The 14,074-nt window shown below is 37.5% G+C and overlaps 1 protein-coding gene across 2 annotated transcripts in view; it reads left to right on the plus strand.

Moving 5' to 3' along the window:
* Window positions 1-14,074, plus strand: part of FAM193A (family with sequence similarity 193 member A) — a 77,211-nt gene that overhangs the window by 18,580 nt on the left and 44,557 nt on the right. For both annotated transcript variants that reach the window (XM_086889006.1, XM_086889007.1), the window contains exon 2: window positions 13,164-13,229. In XM_086889006.1, the coding sequence (XP_086745132.1) occupies window positions 13,164-13,229 (66 nt within the window). The remainder of the gene's footprint in view (window positions 1-13,163; window positions 13,230-14,074) is intronic.

Below are 14,074 nucleotides of genomic sequence, written 5' to 3' on the forward strand. Positions count from 1 at the left end.
CTAGCTTTTGATACCTTTTTTTAGCACGTGGCTGCGAAATCACTGGGAAAATGTTGAACATATTCCTAGAACAGAAAAGGCAGGATCCTGGTAGGAGGTGGATTGGCTGTGTTCTGCTGTGTCATATTTAGCTACAAAGAAGGGAATTATTGCATCTGGGAAGGGGTATGTTCTTCTAAAGAATTTGTAATGTGTGTAATTAAAACAAAATTTCCTTCCCTCCCCTTTCCCCCTGGAAAGCCTGAGTTCTTGGTAGCTGCACATGCAAGTATTGCAGGTAACAAGTATGTTTTCACTCAAGTGGAAGCTTGTCTACACCTAAGTTAGTTCTGGTGTTTTGTATGCTTGCTGCCATTGCACTTGTCAGCTAGAGGATAGCATTTAATGCTGCGCTGAAACTCACTAAATACAGTTAATTCCTGCACATCCACCAGTGGAAGACCTGGTTTCCTCCTTCTATGATTTTACATTGGTTTCAGGCTTTCAAGTTTGCTTTATCTTGCAAATTTTCCATATCTTTATGCAAAATACTTTTTTTTTCTTTTCATTTTAAGTGCAGTTTTAAAAGATATGTAAGAGCTTTGTAACAACTCTTGTAGACAACATTTCCTTCCTCTCCCCTGCTGCTGAAAAAGACACCCAGAAGACAAAGGCAGCTCTTATATTACAATTGAGTTGCAGATGTATTTGGGTGGCTGCAAAGCTTTTTTTTTATGTGAATGACGATAAAAATGTGAAGGGATTGGGGCAGCTGTTTTGATTATATCTATCTGTAGAAAAATGTAAAATGCCTTTCACTAGCTGATTCAACTTCATTTGAAATAGGTCTTCACTGTCCATATATTCAGTTCTGTTTCATATCCTTCGTGCTGTGACTGATAATCTTGTCCTTCAGTTTGAGTGTATTCCAGGACACTGCTTCCCTGTCCTTGGTTTAATTGTTGTTTTCTGCCCGTCCCCAGTACCCTCGCAGAGAACTGCATTGCTTTGCTAAGCTAAACGAGGCAGGCCTCTTGCTGACGACCCAGTTTGGCTGTCACCATGTCTGTTCCAGTTTGGAATTTCTTGAGGCTGGTTGACCAAATGAGGTCTCCTCCAGAGGGCTGTGAGGCAGCACTAATACTTCCTTTCCAGTGTCTCTTGAAAGCACTGTGAGCATCTTGGAATTATGTTTCCTTTTCACAGTTGTAGTGATGAGCATCAGCCATTGGTATAACAAAATCCCTGTTCACTTCCCAGTGCTGATAGAGAATTAATCTGAGAAAGGCTCTTTGATTGCAAATACCAAATAAGATGCTTTTCAGTGTCAATGCACCTTTATGTTGTGCAGTTTTTTGATTTGGGGATGGGAATTGAAAAATTCTGGCAGTTGGAAGTGTAAATTATGAGTAATGGGTTGAATATAATGAAAGAGAAAAAATCATGGAATCATCAATACAAATAATTAAATAGGCTTGTCCACAATTACTCATCTTCAAAAATAACCAATTTCTAGTAATGTATTCTTAATTTACATGCAGTACCTGAGATCGGTGCAACATAAAATGCAAAGAAGATGAGAATATTAATTCTGCTGGCTTTAATCTGAATAAATGGTCTTATTTAGCCGAGCTGGTTGCACAAGTATAGGCATGCTATATTGTCTTGGTTTCACACAGTTTAAGAGCTTATAGCCTCATGCTTATTGTAGTTGGTTGAGTTCTGTTCTGTTTAAAAATGTTTTTCTTTGAGAAAAATGAAGACATAAAGAAGATGAACACAAGCTTATGTTACGGTTTGCAGCTTTCTGACTGGTATTCAAATTTTAGTTCAAAATATGTGGCTTTGATTCTTGCTATCTTCACCATTTCTTTGCTGAAGTGTCATTATTTATTAAACTTGGTAGGCTGTAGTATTTGTATGCTAAGTTCTGTTTTAACGTACTCCCTTAAGCTTAAATGTAGATTTTTTAAAAAATATTTTTAATGACCAAAATAATATTATTTTGCTGCGGAAGTGAATTTTTCCTCTATTTATGATGCTATTAGGAAATGGCTCATCAGCTGCAGCTGCCATTTGTACAAATAGTGATGCTGCAGTTTGCAAAGTAAAGCTTGACAGTTGGATAAAAGTGTTAGTTTAGGTTTCTCTTCCCCCTCCTGCTCCCAAGAGCAAAATCTTTCATTTCTTGCAGTACAATATGTATTTCTGTATGGTAGATGTTATATATTTTTCTAGTATTTGTTTATAAGTGTGAGCATGGTAGAAATTGTGATTCTAATGCTTTTAGATTTTTGTAAGGTGAGACAGTTTTAGGTTTAAAGGAAGACAAAATGAGAAGTTGGGATTTGCAAGTGTAGACACTTTTCATGGCATCAGGGATCTGTTGCTTTCTCCTGTAGTGATCCTTCTCTGCTGGAAGGCAATTAACCATTAACCACCAGAGACTGCAGTCAGATTAACTATGGCATTATTAACCTTTGCTTGGACACTTCATCCCTGAGAAGGGACGTGGTCAGGGCCATGACAGCTGGGCAGTTTTATCTTCAGGATGGGGCAGCAATGCACGCACTGTTCACTGCTTTTGAAAAAGTAAGGGAGACTTCATCTTGTTAGATTTCAAATACAATAGGAGTATTTTTGTTTCCAGATGACATGGATCTTCCAGTTTCTTGTCAGGGAATACCTTCAGTAATGGGTTTGCTAGTGGGTTATAAGGAATTGTGGTAATGCTTTTTGTCTTTTTGTGTTGGAACAAAACATGAAATTATATTGATAAATTTTCTAGGGAGATAATGATTTAGAGAGGGATAGTCAGAACTCTGAGCATATCAAAACCCAGTATTTGTTAATATGCTGAAAACAGTATTCATGGAAGTGTTGTCAAATTTCATGTGATTTTGGTAGCATGACCTTTAGGATGACTGTGTTGATGGCCTCTGTCTGAGTGCACAATATTCTGTGAATATAAAAAACAAAAAAAACCAAAACAAAACCAAAAAAAACCCCTATCCTGGTCATTTAATCTTTCATAGTGGTGTCGAGTGGGAGGTTATTGGGTATCCAGCAGAATTACCAGTGAGTACTTTGTAGGAAGGATGATGTAATTGTCTGTGTCCCTGACTTCCAAAGGCCTGTTGTCTAACCCTTTCCAATTTCTCGGAACATGAGGAGAAAATGGCTCATCACATAAAAGCACCTGGATATGTAACAGTGATGATGAAGAGCACTACTTGATGTTTGATTCTTAGCCTATATGACTTTTGTTAGAGATGATTTGCTGCTTGCAGTTTTTAAATAGGGTTTATGCCAGATCATATCTCATGGAGAAAGCATCCAACAGTAATTAGTTCAGGAAGGTCTTCGGCCTTTGTCAAGACAAATTTCATGAGATCATGTACCAGGCAGTGCTTAGATACACTTCTTAATTACAGCTTGTGTAGGTTTGGTTTTAGTGGTGGAATTCAACTCAGGAACATCGCTGGAACACAGCAGGGTAGGGTCTGTACACTCCATTCTACAAAAGAACTCTTTATTTGTTTTTTGTTTTTTTTTTCCCCTTAGGATATTATTTGATAGTGATCAGTTGTTCACATTAAAAAACCAGGGGAGGTGAATTCTGTGGCAGTGATTGAGGCAGGGATGAATATACCCATCTGTAAGTTTCATGGAATAGTTAAAGTTGGCATCATTCAAGTTAATGGCCAAGGAAGTAATTTGACTTTGTTCAATAAAGTAAAATAGATCAGAAAAACTTATTTGAATAAAAACTTGCCTTAACTTCCATTTTTAGTTACGTGAATGTAGATTGTTCTCTCTTAGAACAGGATACAGATCAGTTTCATCTTTTTAATTTTGGATTGTGAATTCTTGCCAATTCCTGTAGAGATCATGGCTTTTTTGTGTGCTAACATTTTCATGTTGTGGCACTATAACCTGTGAACTCCTTATTTCCTAAGAGGTGCTCATTTCCTGAAAGATGTAGTTTAGGTTGATTCAGCTAAAAGAAAACCGAGTGTGCTGTTGAAGAATGCGTGGGAGGAATGGCACAGAGTATAGATGTTACTTCCTTAAAACTCATTACAGAGTAACAGTATGTGTGTTCTTTTCAACGTATTACTTCAAAGTTGTCTTTTTGAGGTACTACTGAGGAAAAAAAAAATCTTTCCCTGGGGAGTTTCATGCACATTTCTTTACAGTGTAGATCATGTAATTTAAGATGGCTGTGTTTCTGAGTATAGATTTTTGTCCCTCCAAGTTTGATGGGTTTGTGCGTTTTAAATAACTGTTTAGATGTGAGTCTGTTCTGATTACTGTGCTACAGTAGAAAAGTTTTATTTTGGCACTGAGGATCCAAAGGAAAAATAAATGCAGCAGGTAAATAATCAGTTCTGTGTAAATCTACCAGAAGTGATGATTTGCTTAATTTTCAGAGGACTTGAGTCTTACAGAACTGAAGTAGAGAGAAAACTGATTTTTCTTTCAGTTCTCCATTCTCCAATGCTGTCTGATTTCCTTCCTCCCTGCTCTATTTTTAAAGGTTTTGTGTATGTCTGGGCAAACAAAAACTTAATTATGTATACTTTTTGTGCAGATTCTTAGAACTCATCCGTGTATTTGATCCGCCAGAAGCTGACAGTGCTTGATGATCACTTTTACAAACTGTGGGGGAAAAAATGCCTTTAAATTTCTCAGGCTACTAATATGTCTCATTTTGAAAAACAGCTCTGTGTACAGGTGATGAACATCCTTCCTTCCCCACCCCTGTGAAAAGCCTGTAAATAGTTTTGTCTTAGTGAAATTCTTTGGGAAAAAGTCTCGTTGGCCAAGTAGACTTGAGCTCTAGCAGGAGGTAGTAGACACTTGTAGTCATGGATATCTTATTATCTTGTCATTTAGGATATCTCCTGAAATGGGTGAGATGGGGACAGCCTCCCCACCCCCCTGACCTCACTCTTAACCCATAACTGTTGCTAAACCAGAAAGTATTGGTCTTTTTGAACAGTAAATGCCTGCTACTTCTGTAATTCCTCTCTATAGATTGATCTTCTATAAAAACAAAGACTTCAGCTGGAAAAAGTATTATTTGAAATTCTGTTTCTGTTGAAAACTCCCTTGACATTTTGACTTAGTATTAAAGGTCTTCATGGATTTTACTGTTTACTGGAAAAGAAGTAATTCAGATTTGAGATCTTGGGGGTGTGGGGAGAGGAATAATTTTGGGGATTTGATCCTTTCGTGGTACACTTGCTTCATAACGAACATGCAGGGTAATGGCACTTTCTAGATTAAGCCTCTCCACCCTCATCTTGTCAGCTTGCTTGACATCAATTTACTTTAGGACTAGTTTTTACTAACTATGAAAAAGTGTTATGTTTACTTAAAGCTAAGTGAGAAGTTTTAATAATACAACTTGTTGAAGAAGGGAAGCCTTCAGAGAACCTGTCTTACAGGTTAGTCAGATTCTATAATGGTATGATTTTACTTAGTAAGGAGAACACTGAAAGTCAATGTTACTACATTAAAAAGACTAAAATTGCAATAGAAGTGTCACTAAAATTGTTGAAATCTCATCGTGTTAATTTTATTTGTATTTTTCCTCGTTATTCATATAAGAAAACTAATAGTTATATAGGAAGAGGATTTAACCTGGGATCTTAAAAAGTTTATTTTGGCAGTAGCACAATTCAAAAGAGAGAAACAGTTTTGCTCATAAGCACCTTCTGTGAAGATGCTTGGATAGGGAGTACCTCATTTTGGTTTAATATGATGACTGTCTATTGCCAAGTATATCTTAATATATTGTCCCTAATATGAAGTAGTATCATATTTCACCTGTTGGAGGGCTAAGCTGAATGACTTCAACAACAGCCTTCTTAGCTCCTTGCAAAGATTTGGATTTGCAGTTGATCGTAGTACTGGCTCTCTGCATTGCATGTTTCTGTCTCTTGCTTGTCTTAACTAACAAAGTGAGTATGAATTCTCAAGTTAGATGAACAATCTTTTCTTACACCCAGCATTGTGTCTCTTCCTCCTTCTATCTTCATAGGTCATTTCCTGTGTTTAGCCCTTGGCTATGTAATTGCCTCTGGCTGAGCATGATGGACAAAGGGCTGGTGTGCTCCACAGTCACAGGATTTCAGCCTGCCCCATCCAAATGCATGTACACAGGATGGTGCATGAATTGCTAACGTGCTGGTTTTCAGAGCTAGTTGATGTATCTCGTGTGGCGTTCTGCAGCAAATGTGCTCCTTGGTGCTATAGCTATTGAAGATAGATGTGCTGTGCACTAGATACCAGTGTAAATAAGGGTTGAGTCAGCATGCTGGCTGTATTCATGTGCAGAGCTTCTGCCCTCTGGAGCACTGACAAGCTTCTCATGAACACTTTACTCTTGACTGTTGTTCAGCTTCTGGCAACTTCTGTTTCTCCTGCTTCTAAATGATTTCATATCTAAAAGCTGGTTTATCTATATTTGAGAGTAGTATCAAAATTTCTTTAAAATGTAGATATCAGGAGTAATGAAAGCCTTGTAACTCCCCTTGGAATGCTTGTTATTTTTCAGCTTTCGCTTTTTTATATCCCTGATAATTGACACAAAGTTTTAAAGGTTCTCTGAAATTATGTATAGTCCAGTAGCTTTTCCGAGGAGTACCAAGGGCTGACTTGTAGTATCACTGACTTGTTTATGTGTATTTTTTTCTTTATTTCTAATCTCAAGTGTGTGGACTACACTAGAATAATGCAGGCTAGGCTAGGAAAGGATAATTTAGGTGTTTGTGAATATTAATGCCAAAGACAGATTGCTTGGTTAAGTGAATTGATAGTCTGCAAAGTTACTTGATTGGCCTGATTAAGTGTTGGCTGCTTTAATAGGGATATTTGAACTTAAATTATTATCACCTTATCTTTGCTTGTGCTGGTTTTTTTTGGTAGTTTGTCCCCCTTAGTAACACTAAGTATCTTTTTGCATATGAAGCCTTCACAGCTTTGCCTGTTGGTGACTGTTGCAGATAATCAGCAACCGCTTTATCTGTCAGTGTCTCTCCTATAATCCTGAGACTCTGTGGCAAGGAAGTCTGTGTTGGGATGTGCAGCTACATTCTGATCAGTGTCACTAGAGATGTGTGATTATGGCATGAAAAATTTAGATATTTGTCCGTTTCTTAAAGAAAACACTCCTGCTTCTAGATCAGGAAGGAATTCTATTTAGTTTGTTCATCCTTTAACTTTGTAGTTAATAAAACTAACTGGTCATCTTTATTCATTTCACTAAGACATGTTTCACTACTGCTTCATGTTAAACCATAGCTACATTTGGACTAGGAACCTCCAAGATTTTCCCTTTTGCCCATCAAATATTTATCTATTTTCAAGCTACTGATTCAAAAATCTTTGAAATTAAACTTCATATAACTGATGGCAAAAGACTTTTATTTCCCCTCAAAACCAATAATAATAAACTCTGATATCTGCTCGAATGTTGCTATGCTAATGAACCTGGAGATGTGTTGAACATTACTGATTATTTTCCTGCCTGCTGTTGGGCATGCTAATTTTGCATTCTCCTTGCTCCAGTGCTAGGAAGAAAACCCTTACCTTTAATCTTTTTAAAAATACCATTTTAGTATGTTTTCTTTAGTGGTCAAGCTCTCCTACTACAAAAGCTCTTGTGCTTTTGGGGGTTATTTAAAAACAAAATATAAGATCTCTGCAGACTTCTGTCTTCCCTCCTATTAGAAAATTTTCCTGTTCACCTCCACTTGGGTGTCAGACTTTCAATGATGGTGGACAGGTACCATCAGAGACCTTGGGCCAGCCCAGCTGGAGCACAGCACACCCAGGCATGCTGTGACTGAGGACACTTGTGCATTTCTTTGCCATGTTGTTATTGACCATAAGTACTTGGATGTGGTCATCCTCTCCAAGAGGATTCCTGGGTGTACTTCTGGGTAAACAGCTGATTCCAAGACCTCCCTGGACTGTTTCTCTAAGTATTAGACCACCCTTTCATCCTTTGATGAAAAAATAATGGAATACACATATGTTTCTAGAGTTCTGCTTTATTGGGCATATGCTTTGGTTTGCAGTTCAAACTTCAGTTTTGCAGTAGTTGATATCTTATGGCATTTTGGTGCAAGAGTTTGTTCTTGCTTTCGGGTGGTGTGTCCAGAGTATGGCCAAAACAACCTTTTCTGAGAGAAGCGAGGCAGTACTTTGCTTAGTCTCATGGTAGTGTATTTCCAATGCCTTTAAAAATGCTCATGGGTTTCTTAAAGGAGATGAAAAATAGTCAGTATGTTGAAATAAAATACGAAATCTCATAGACAAGAGAGATGACACTGCCAAGTAGAACTGTTTCGGTTTGCTCTTCCTCTGAAAAACTGGGTTGTACCAGATGTTAACTGGGTATAATGTGGACTTAAAAAAGGGAGGGATAAGTGTTGAAGTGTTGATAGTTTACTGCTGTGTCTTATATCATAATACCTATTCAGTGCTGTAATATATGTTTTGTAGAGGCTACTGCCTCTGCAGAGGCTGCAGTCACTCCTGCCTGTGTTCAAGAGCAGTGTTTAAATCCTTGCCATGCCAGAGGTCTGGCCAGCATGTTGCCCTGGCAGTGCTTGCTGCTAGAGAATGGAGACAGCTACATTGTGTGTAGAATCATCTTCCTCCTGTGTGCCTTCACAGGTCTTACCAGTCTGGGGATGTCCAGCATCAGATTTTGTTTGTTATCTACTGTTGAATGTCTGATACATTTATCATTATTCTTTTCCCTCATCCACCAGACATTTGACTTTTACAATGGCTTATCGTTAAATTGGGTTCAGTTAGAGGGGAAAGATCCTAAATTTTCACTTTCTGAAATCAGATCGTTTGCTATCTGTTGAACTAAAGCATAAAGAAATCATTCTTCATATCTTCGAGTCAGTTGGGATTTTGTAAGTGTCACTCAGCTGCCAGCAGCAGTTCTGTCACCAATTTAGCTGTGTCTGGGAGAGGAGAGAACAGCTCAAGCTGCGACTGGAGCGTGCCCAAGTCAGGGTTTTGCTGGGGCTGCGGGGAGTGAGGTCTTGAGCAGAGAGTGGGAGCTGAGAGTGCGGCTGCTGAAGGGTGATGGGTGCCCAGGGGCAGCTGGGGCAGTGCTGTGTGCCCTGCTGGAAGTGCCTGAGGCAAGGCTGAGCACAGGAAAGCTGTGGCAAATGGGCTTTGGCTTTAAAATGCAGGCAGGAGAACAGGTGGCATGGACAAGACATCTGGATAGGTATTGGGAGGGGTAGCAGGCTGAAGTTTCATTACTGTGACTCAGATACTGATAGATGTTTCTACAAACTTAATTTTTCACCTCCCTGTATAAAAATAAGATAACTTATTTAAGTGGTATGGAATACAATTATTGTATTAAGGCCTTGTAGAATTGAGTGTAGCTGTAATTGTCTCTTGGTAACATCGGGTTTTTTCTAATCTATCTTTCCTAATGCACCTGAGAAAATCAGTGTAGTTTATTCTTGCTCTTTCTCTGGGGAAATTGGATTCAATCTTCTTTTTTTGTTTTCTTTTTAGCATCACATTTCTTTTGAATAGTTTAGGGTTCAGTGATGGTGGATTGAATCTAAATTTCCTTCCTATGCTTTTATTTTCCTGAGCTCTCTTGAGATCTTGCATCACTCTTACTTTCATGATGTTTGTGGGGCTTCCCAAGGCTTCAGTTGCGAGACAGATGGGAGTATGTTGTCTAGTAATGTGTCAGCCTCCTGAAGGTCTGATTTCAATAGTGACAGGCTATTAGAGCAAATTATGGCAGTCCCTGAGTGCTTATTTTCTAATTGCTCAACTGGTTCTTCAAGGTCATTCTGGTGTAATCAGGCAGTATTGTTTAAACTGTGATTCCCTCTTTCTTCATGCTTTCTGGTATGAATTATGCTGTGCCAAGATGTTGCATGCCTTATTCTCCAGGAAAATCAACATTTTGGATAAGGTGGGTTAGTGTGACAGTAAAACTTCCAAGAAACACGAGATCCATTTCTCTATATATTTTCCATTGTAAATAAAATTCATAGTTAGAGCAGAAATACTTCATACACACACACACTTTTCATTATGGTGAAGAGTGCTTGTGGAGATTTAGATGTTCTCATCATCCATGTCAGCCTTCCTTATAGCATTTCAAAAAACAGCTTTTTAAAATGCAAAACATTAAAATAATTAAAAAGGATACTCAGGAATGAAAAAAATAAGGCTTTTAAAATTAAATTGATAAAGTTAGGGTAAGCCAGAAGTGACAACTGTCTAGCTTTTCACTTCCACTTGAATTCTCTGCACACAGAGTTATATCTGTCAACATATGGCACAGTAACTAGATCTTGGAAGGTCCTTCTGCCATTCTTCAGTCTCTTTACATGAAAGAATTTAGTGCTATTAGCTAACTTTGTCATCTCAGGCATTTTCTTGATACACACTTTGGATAACTGCAATTTGTCTTTAAAAAGCTTAATAATTAAATAATAAAAAAATAGAAATTTGCTCCTCTAGTACTAGTGAAGCACAAAGCAAACATTAACATACTGAAATTATTAGTGCAACTCTGAGGTCCTTGAGCTTCCTTAGGACTCTTGGCTGAATGTCATCCTCTTTGGCGGTATGCTAATTTTTCACTAGTCCATTTTCTCTGTATTGTTTTTGTTTTTTTTTTCTAGCAGTCCTTTGCTTTGAAACAGATCCTCTTAATACATATTCAATAAATGCCTTTTACTGGGAGAATATCTTTAAGTTCCTCCCTAATAAACATGAACATGCAAAAAATAATTCTGGTGGTTTTGCCCTGACTTTAGGTTACTTAAGTTTTTTTTTTCCTTTTTTATGCTTTTGTTTGTTTACTTACTGTAGCCTTACTGATCCTGACAGGCTCCTTGTTTCTCATGTGCCTCAAGAAAGGACTTAGTTGTAGTTTTTATACATTTTTTTCTTTCCTAAATTATTTGTAGGACTGTCTTATATTTTTTTTTCCTGTTTTCAGCTTGCTATTGTTTGAGTCTCATTTGGACAACTTCTACAAGATTCTTCTAATATTTTCTCTAATATGTTACTTTAGCCATCTCCTTCCTTGCCTGTCATGTCATTATTCATCCCCACTTAAGTCTTTCTTTTTTTGTTATTTTTGTGTTTCCTCTAGGCCTCACATACAATGTCTTATATCTCATTGCCTACAGATACCTGTACACCTACAGTTTTTGAAGATTCTCTTTGTTTCCTCCTATTTCTCTAATTCCTCTCTAAGTTCCTTGGGGCTTGTTCCTATTTAGGATATTTAGGTCTCTATTGAATTCTGGGGGAGGGTTACACTAATATTTTTAAGCAAATTCTGCACAGTGCCTAGGATCAAGAGATGTTTTTTCTGACAGCTCGTTCCATGAGGCAGTCATCCCAGATATTCAGTGTTTTGTCTTGTCTTCCTGTGGCATTTAGTGGATAACAAAAACCTCCCATTGTTTTTGTCTTTGCTTTTGTAACATTTGAGTATCTTTAGCTTGGTCACTCAATGCCTGCATGTTTCAATGTAATGGCTTATGTCTTTCTCATTATCACTGTCCTGAATGTAAAGAAGGTAAATGTACTCCCTTAATGAATAAATAATGTCTTTGGATGAATTTATCTTTTTATTAATTTTCTCTAAAAAAGTGTTTTTAGCTCCAGATAACTATTTCATTCTAAACTTTCTTACTTTTTTTTTATTTTTCAATGTATATACATGCCAATAACCAGTGAACCTCCAGACTGGAGGATATCTTTTCTGCATGAAGACGACTTCTTTTAATCAAGCAACCCTTATTTTTTCCACTTCTTGCAAAGTGCCTAAATAAAAATAGGGAACTTCTTCCACATCAGCATTTTTGTTCCCGTAATATTAGACCTGAGATGCTTGACTTGCATATGAAGGGTATTTTCTTAAATATCTCCTCTGGAAAGATAGGATAGGGTATGGAAGTGAAGACATGTGATTTTTTGTTTGTATTTTCTCTAGCAGTGATTTGACAATCCCCTACTTTGCCTTGGGAAAAATTCAGCTGAAGGCAGTGGCTTTGCTCTCATCTCCCTGTCTCTAAACTGAGCAGTAGGGAATGCTGCAAGATGTACAAAACAGAAAGATGCTCCTTTGCACTGAGGACAGCTCCAGTTTAGAGTTATGGTTTGGGCACAGGGTAGAAAAAGTTTTCTGAATCCAGAGCACAAGATCTGGGTGTTCTTGGTCAGACAGACTTGTTTTATTGTGGTCTTCAGAGTAGTCCTAGAAACACTAATATTCAACAGCAATAGGTGGGAAACTGGAGGGCAAAAAAGTGTATAGCAGAACATGTGAAAGGTGGAACAGAGGCATGAGATAATTGATATCTGAAATTCAAAAGCTCAACCAGTGCTCAAGAAGAAGGAGGGACTAAAATAATTGACTGACTTTATTTCTCCTTTCCCACTTTTTAAAAATGAAATGCCTTTTCTTCACGTTGGTACGATCTAGAGCTGTTCATTGTCACTGACTTGAATTCATACATTGTCTTGACTTTCCTCTTGATTTAGTGTCCTCAAATAATGCTGTGAGAAAACACTTGGGGCTTGTAAAAGGCACTTCACTGCTGTCTGGTGTAGTCTCTGTAGCACTTGTGTAGAAGAGATCTCGGAGATTTCTGTATGAGTTATAACCTGGGGCAGGAGGAGAGCTGCTGCACTGGAATACTGAATGCCACTGGGAAGTTTGCTGTGGAATACTCTTCTGGTTAACACTGCATATTTTTCTAAGCAGTATGGTATTCAAATTACAGAAGGCAAGAATCTTTGTTAATTGTTTTGATTTACAGTACAAGTTTAAAAGCTAAATGCAGACCATCAAATACTGAAGGAGAGATGCAGTTTTCCTTATTACTTTTCTGTTTTCCTGTAGCAGTTGTTCAGCTCAGAGATGCTACTGAAACAGCTACAGTGCAGAAGTTTAAAATCCAGACTTTTGCATCTGTACAGCTTTTTTATAAAACAAAAGGAAATTTCCATCTCTGCAGTTGAACAATGATTTCAATTTCAAAAGCTGTTGTATCAATCTTCAGATACTGAGGAAGATTTTTTTTTAATTTTAATAGAGCTCTTTTAGCAATAAACTCAACTATTGTCACCAATCTGTTGTTACTTTTTTCCAGGTTTCGCTAAATGGTACACAGTTTACAGACAGTCCTGTTGGATCAGAATTCACTGGTGTTTCTCAGGTATGTGCAGTCAAATTTTGTGGGTATATATAAAAGCAGAATTATTTACTAATGGGAAAAGATATTAAGCAGTATTAAAGGTACTAAATCAAACTCTTCAAAAAGAATGTTGTGTGAGATTGGAATGTTGCTACTTAAAGTCTAATGATTTCCTTTTCAAGCTTTAAAAAGCACTGGAAGCTTTTTTATAAAGTAAAATTTTATTGTTATAGTACTCTTGAAATTGGACATGGGTGTTAAAAAGATCTATGCAGTTCTATGGTAATAAAGTTATTCTTAGAAATAAATCTAAATACATAGCAGAGATGCAGTTATTTCTGTTCCAGCTTGTCCTACTTCCAGCTTTCATTTATGAATGTTATATCTGAACATGTTTCAGAGACAAAGTGAGACTGGGTGTTTTCTTGCAGAGATACATCCCACATTTTTTGAAGCTTGACTAGTGGAAAAATATCATGCTTTTCACAAAATGTGCACTTTGTTCTGATGATGCTGAAGAGACATACAAATGTGACCTAATTGCAAGCTCTCCTAATCCAGCAAGAGTTTACTTGCGTTGAAATGGTCACATGAACAGTCACTGCATTCATCATGCTTTAAATAAATAAGAAACTGGAATTTATAGCTTTGTTTTGGTAGGATGGAGTCATAACAGGTATCAGAGAGGGTTCCAACTTTCATTCTTGATTTGCATTGTGCTGTAGGAACCAGGGCCTTTGATTTGAACTTCACATCTGTCATAAACATGGGCCCAGTGGGGGGATTGTTGGGGTTTCACTGAATCTGGCTAGAACAAAGGTTGTTGTTCCTTCTGTGTTTTCCATGGCTTTTTTTAATGAACGTGG

This window comes from Cyanistes caeruleus, chromosome 5 (assembly GCF_971803275.1).
Source record: "Cyanistes caeruleus chromosome 5, bCyaCae1.hap1.1, whole genome shotgun sequence".
Classification (NCBI taxonomy): Eukaryota; Metazoa; Chordata; class Aves; order Passeriformes; family Paridae; genus Cyanistes; species Cyanistes caeruleus.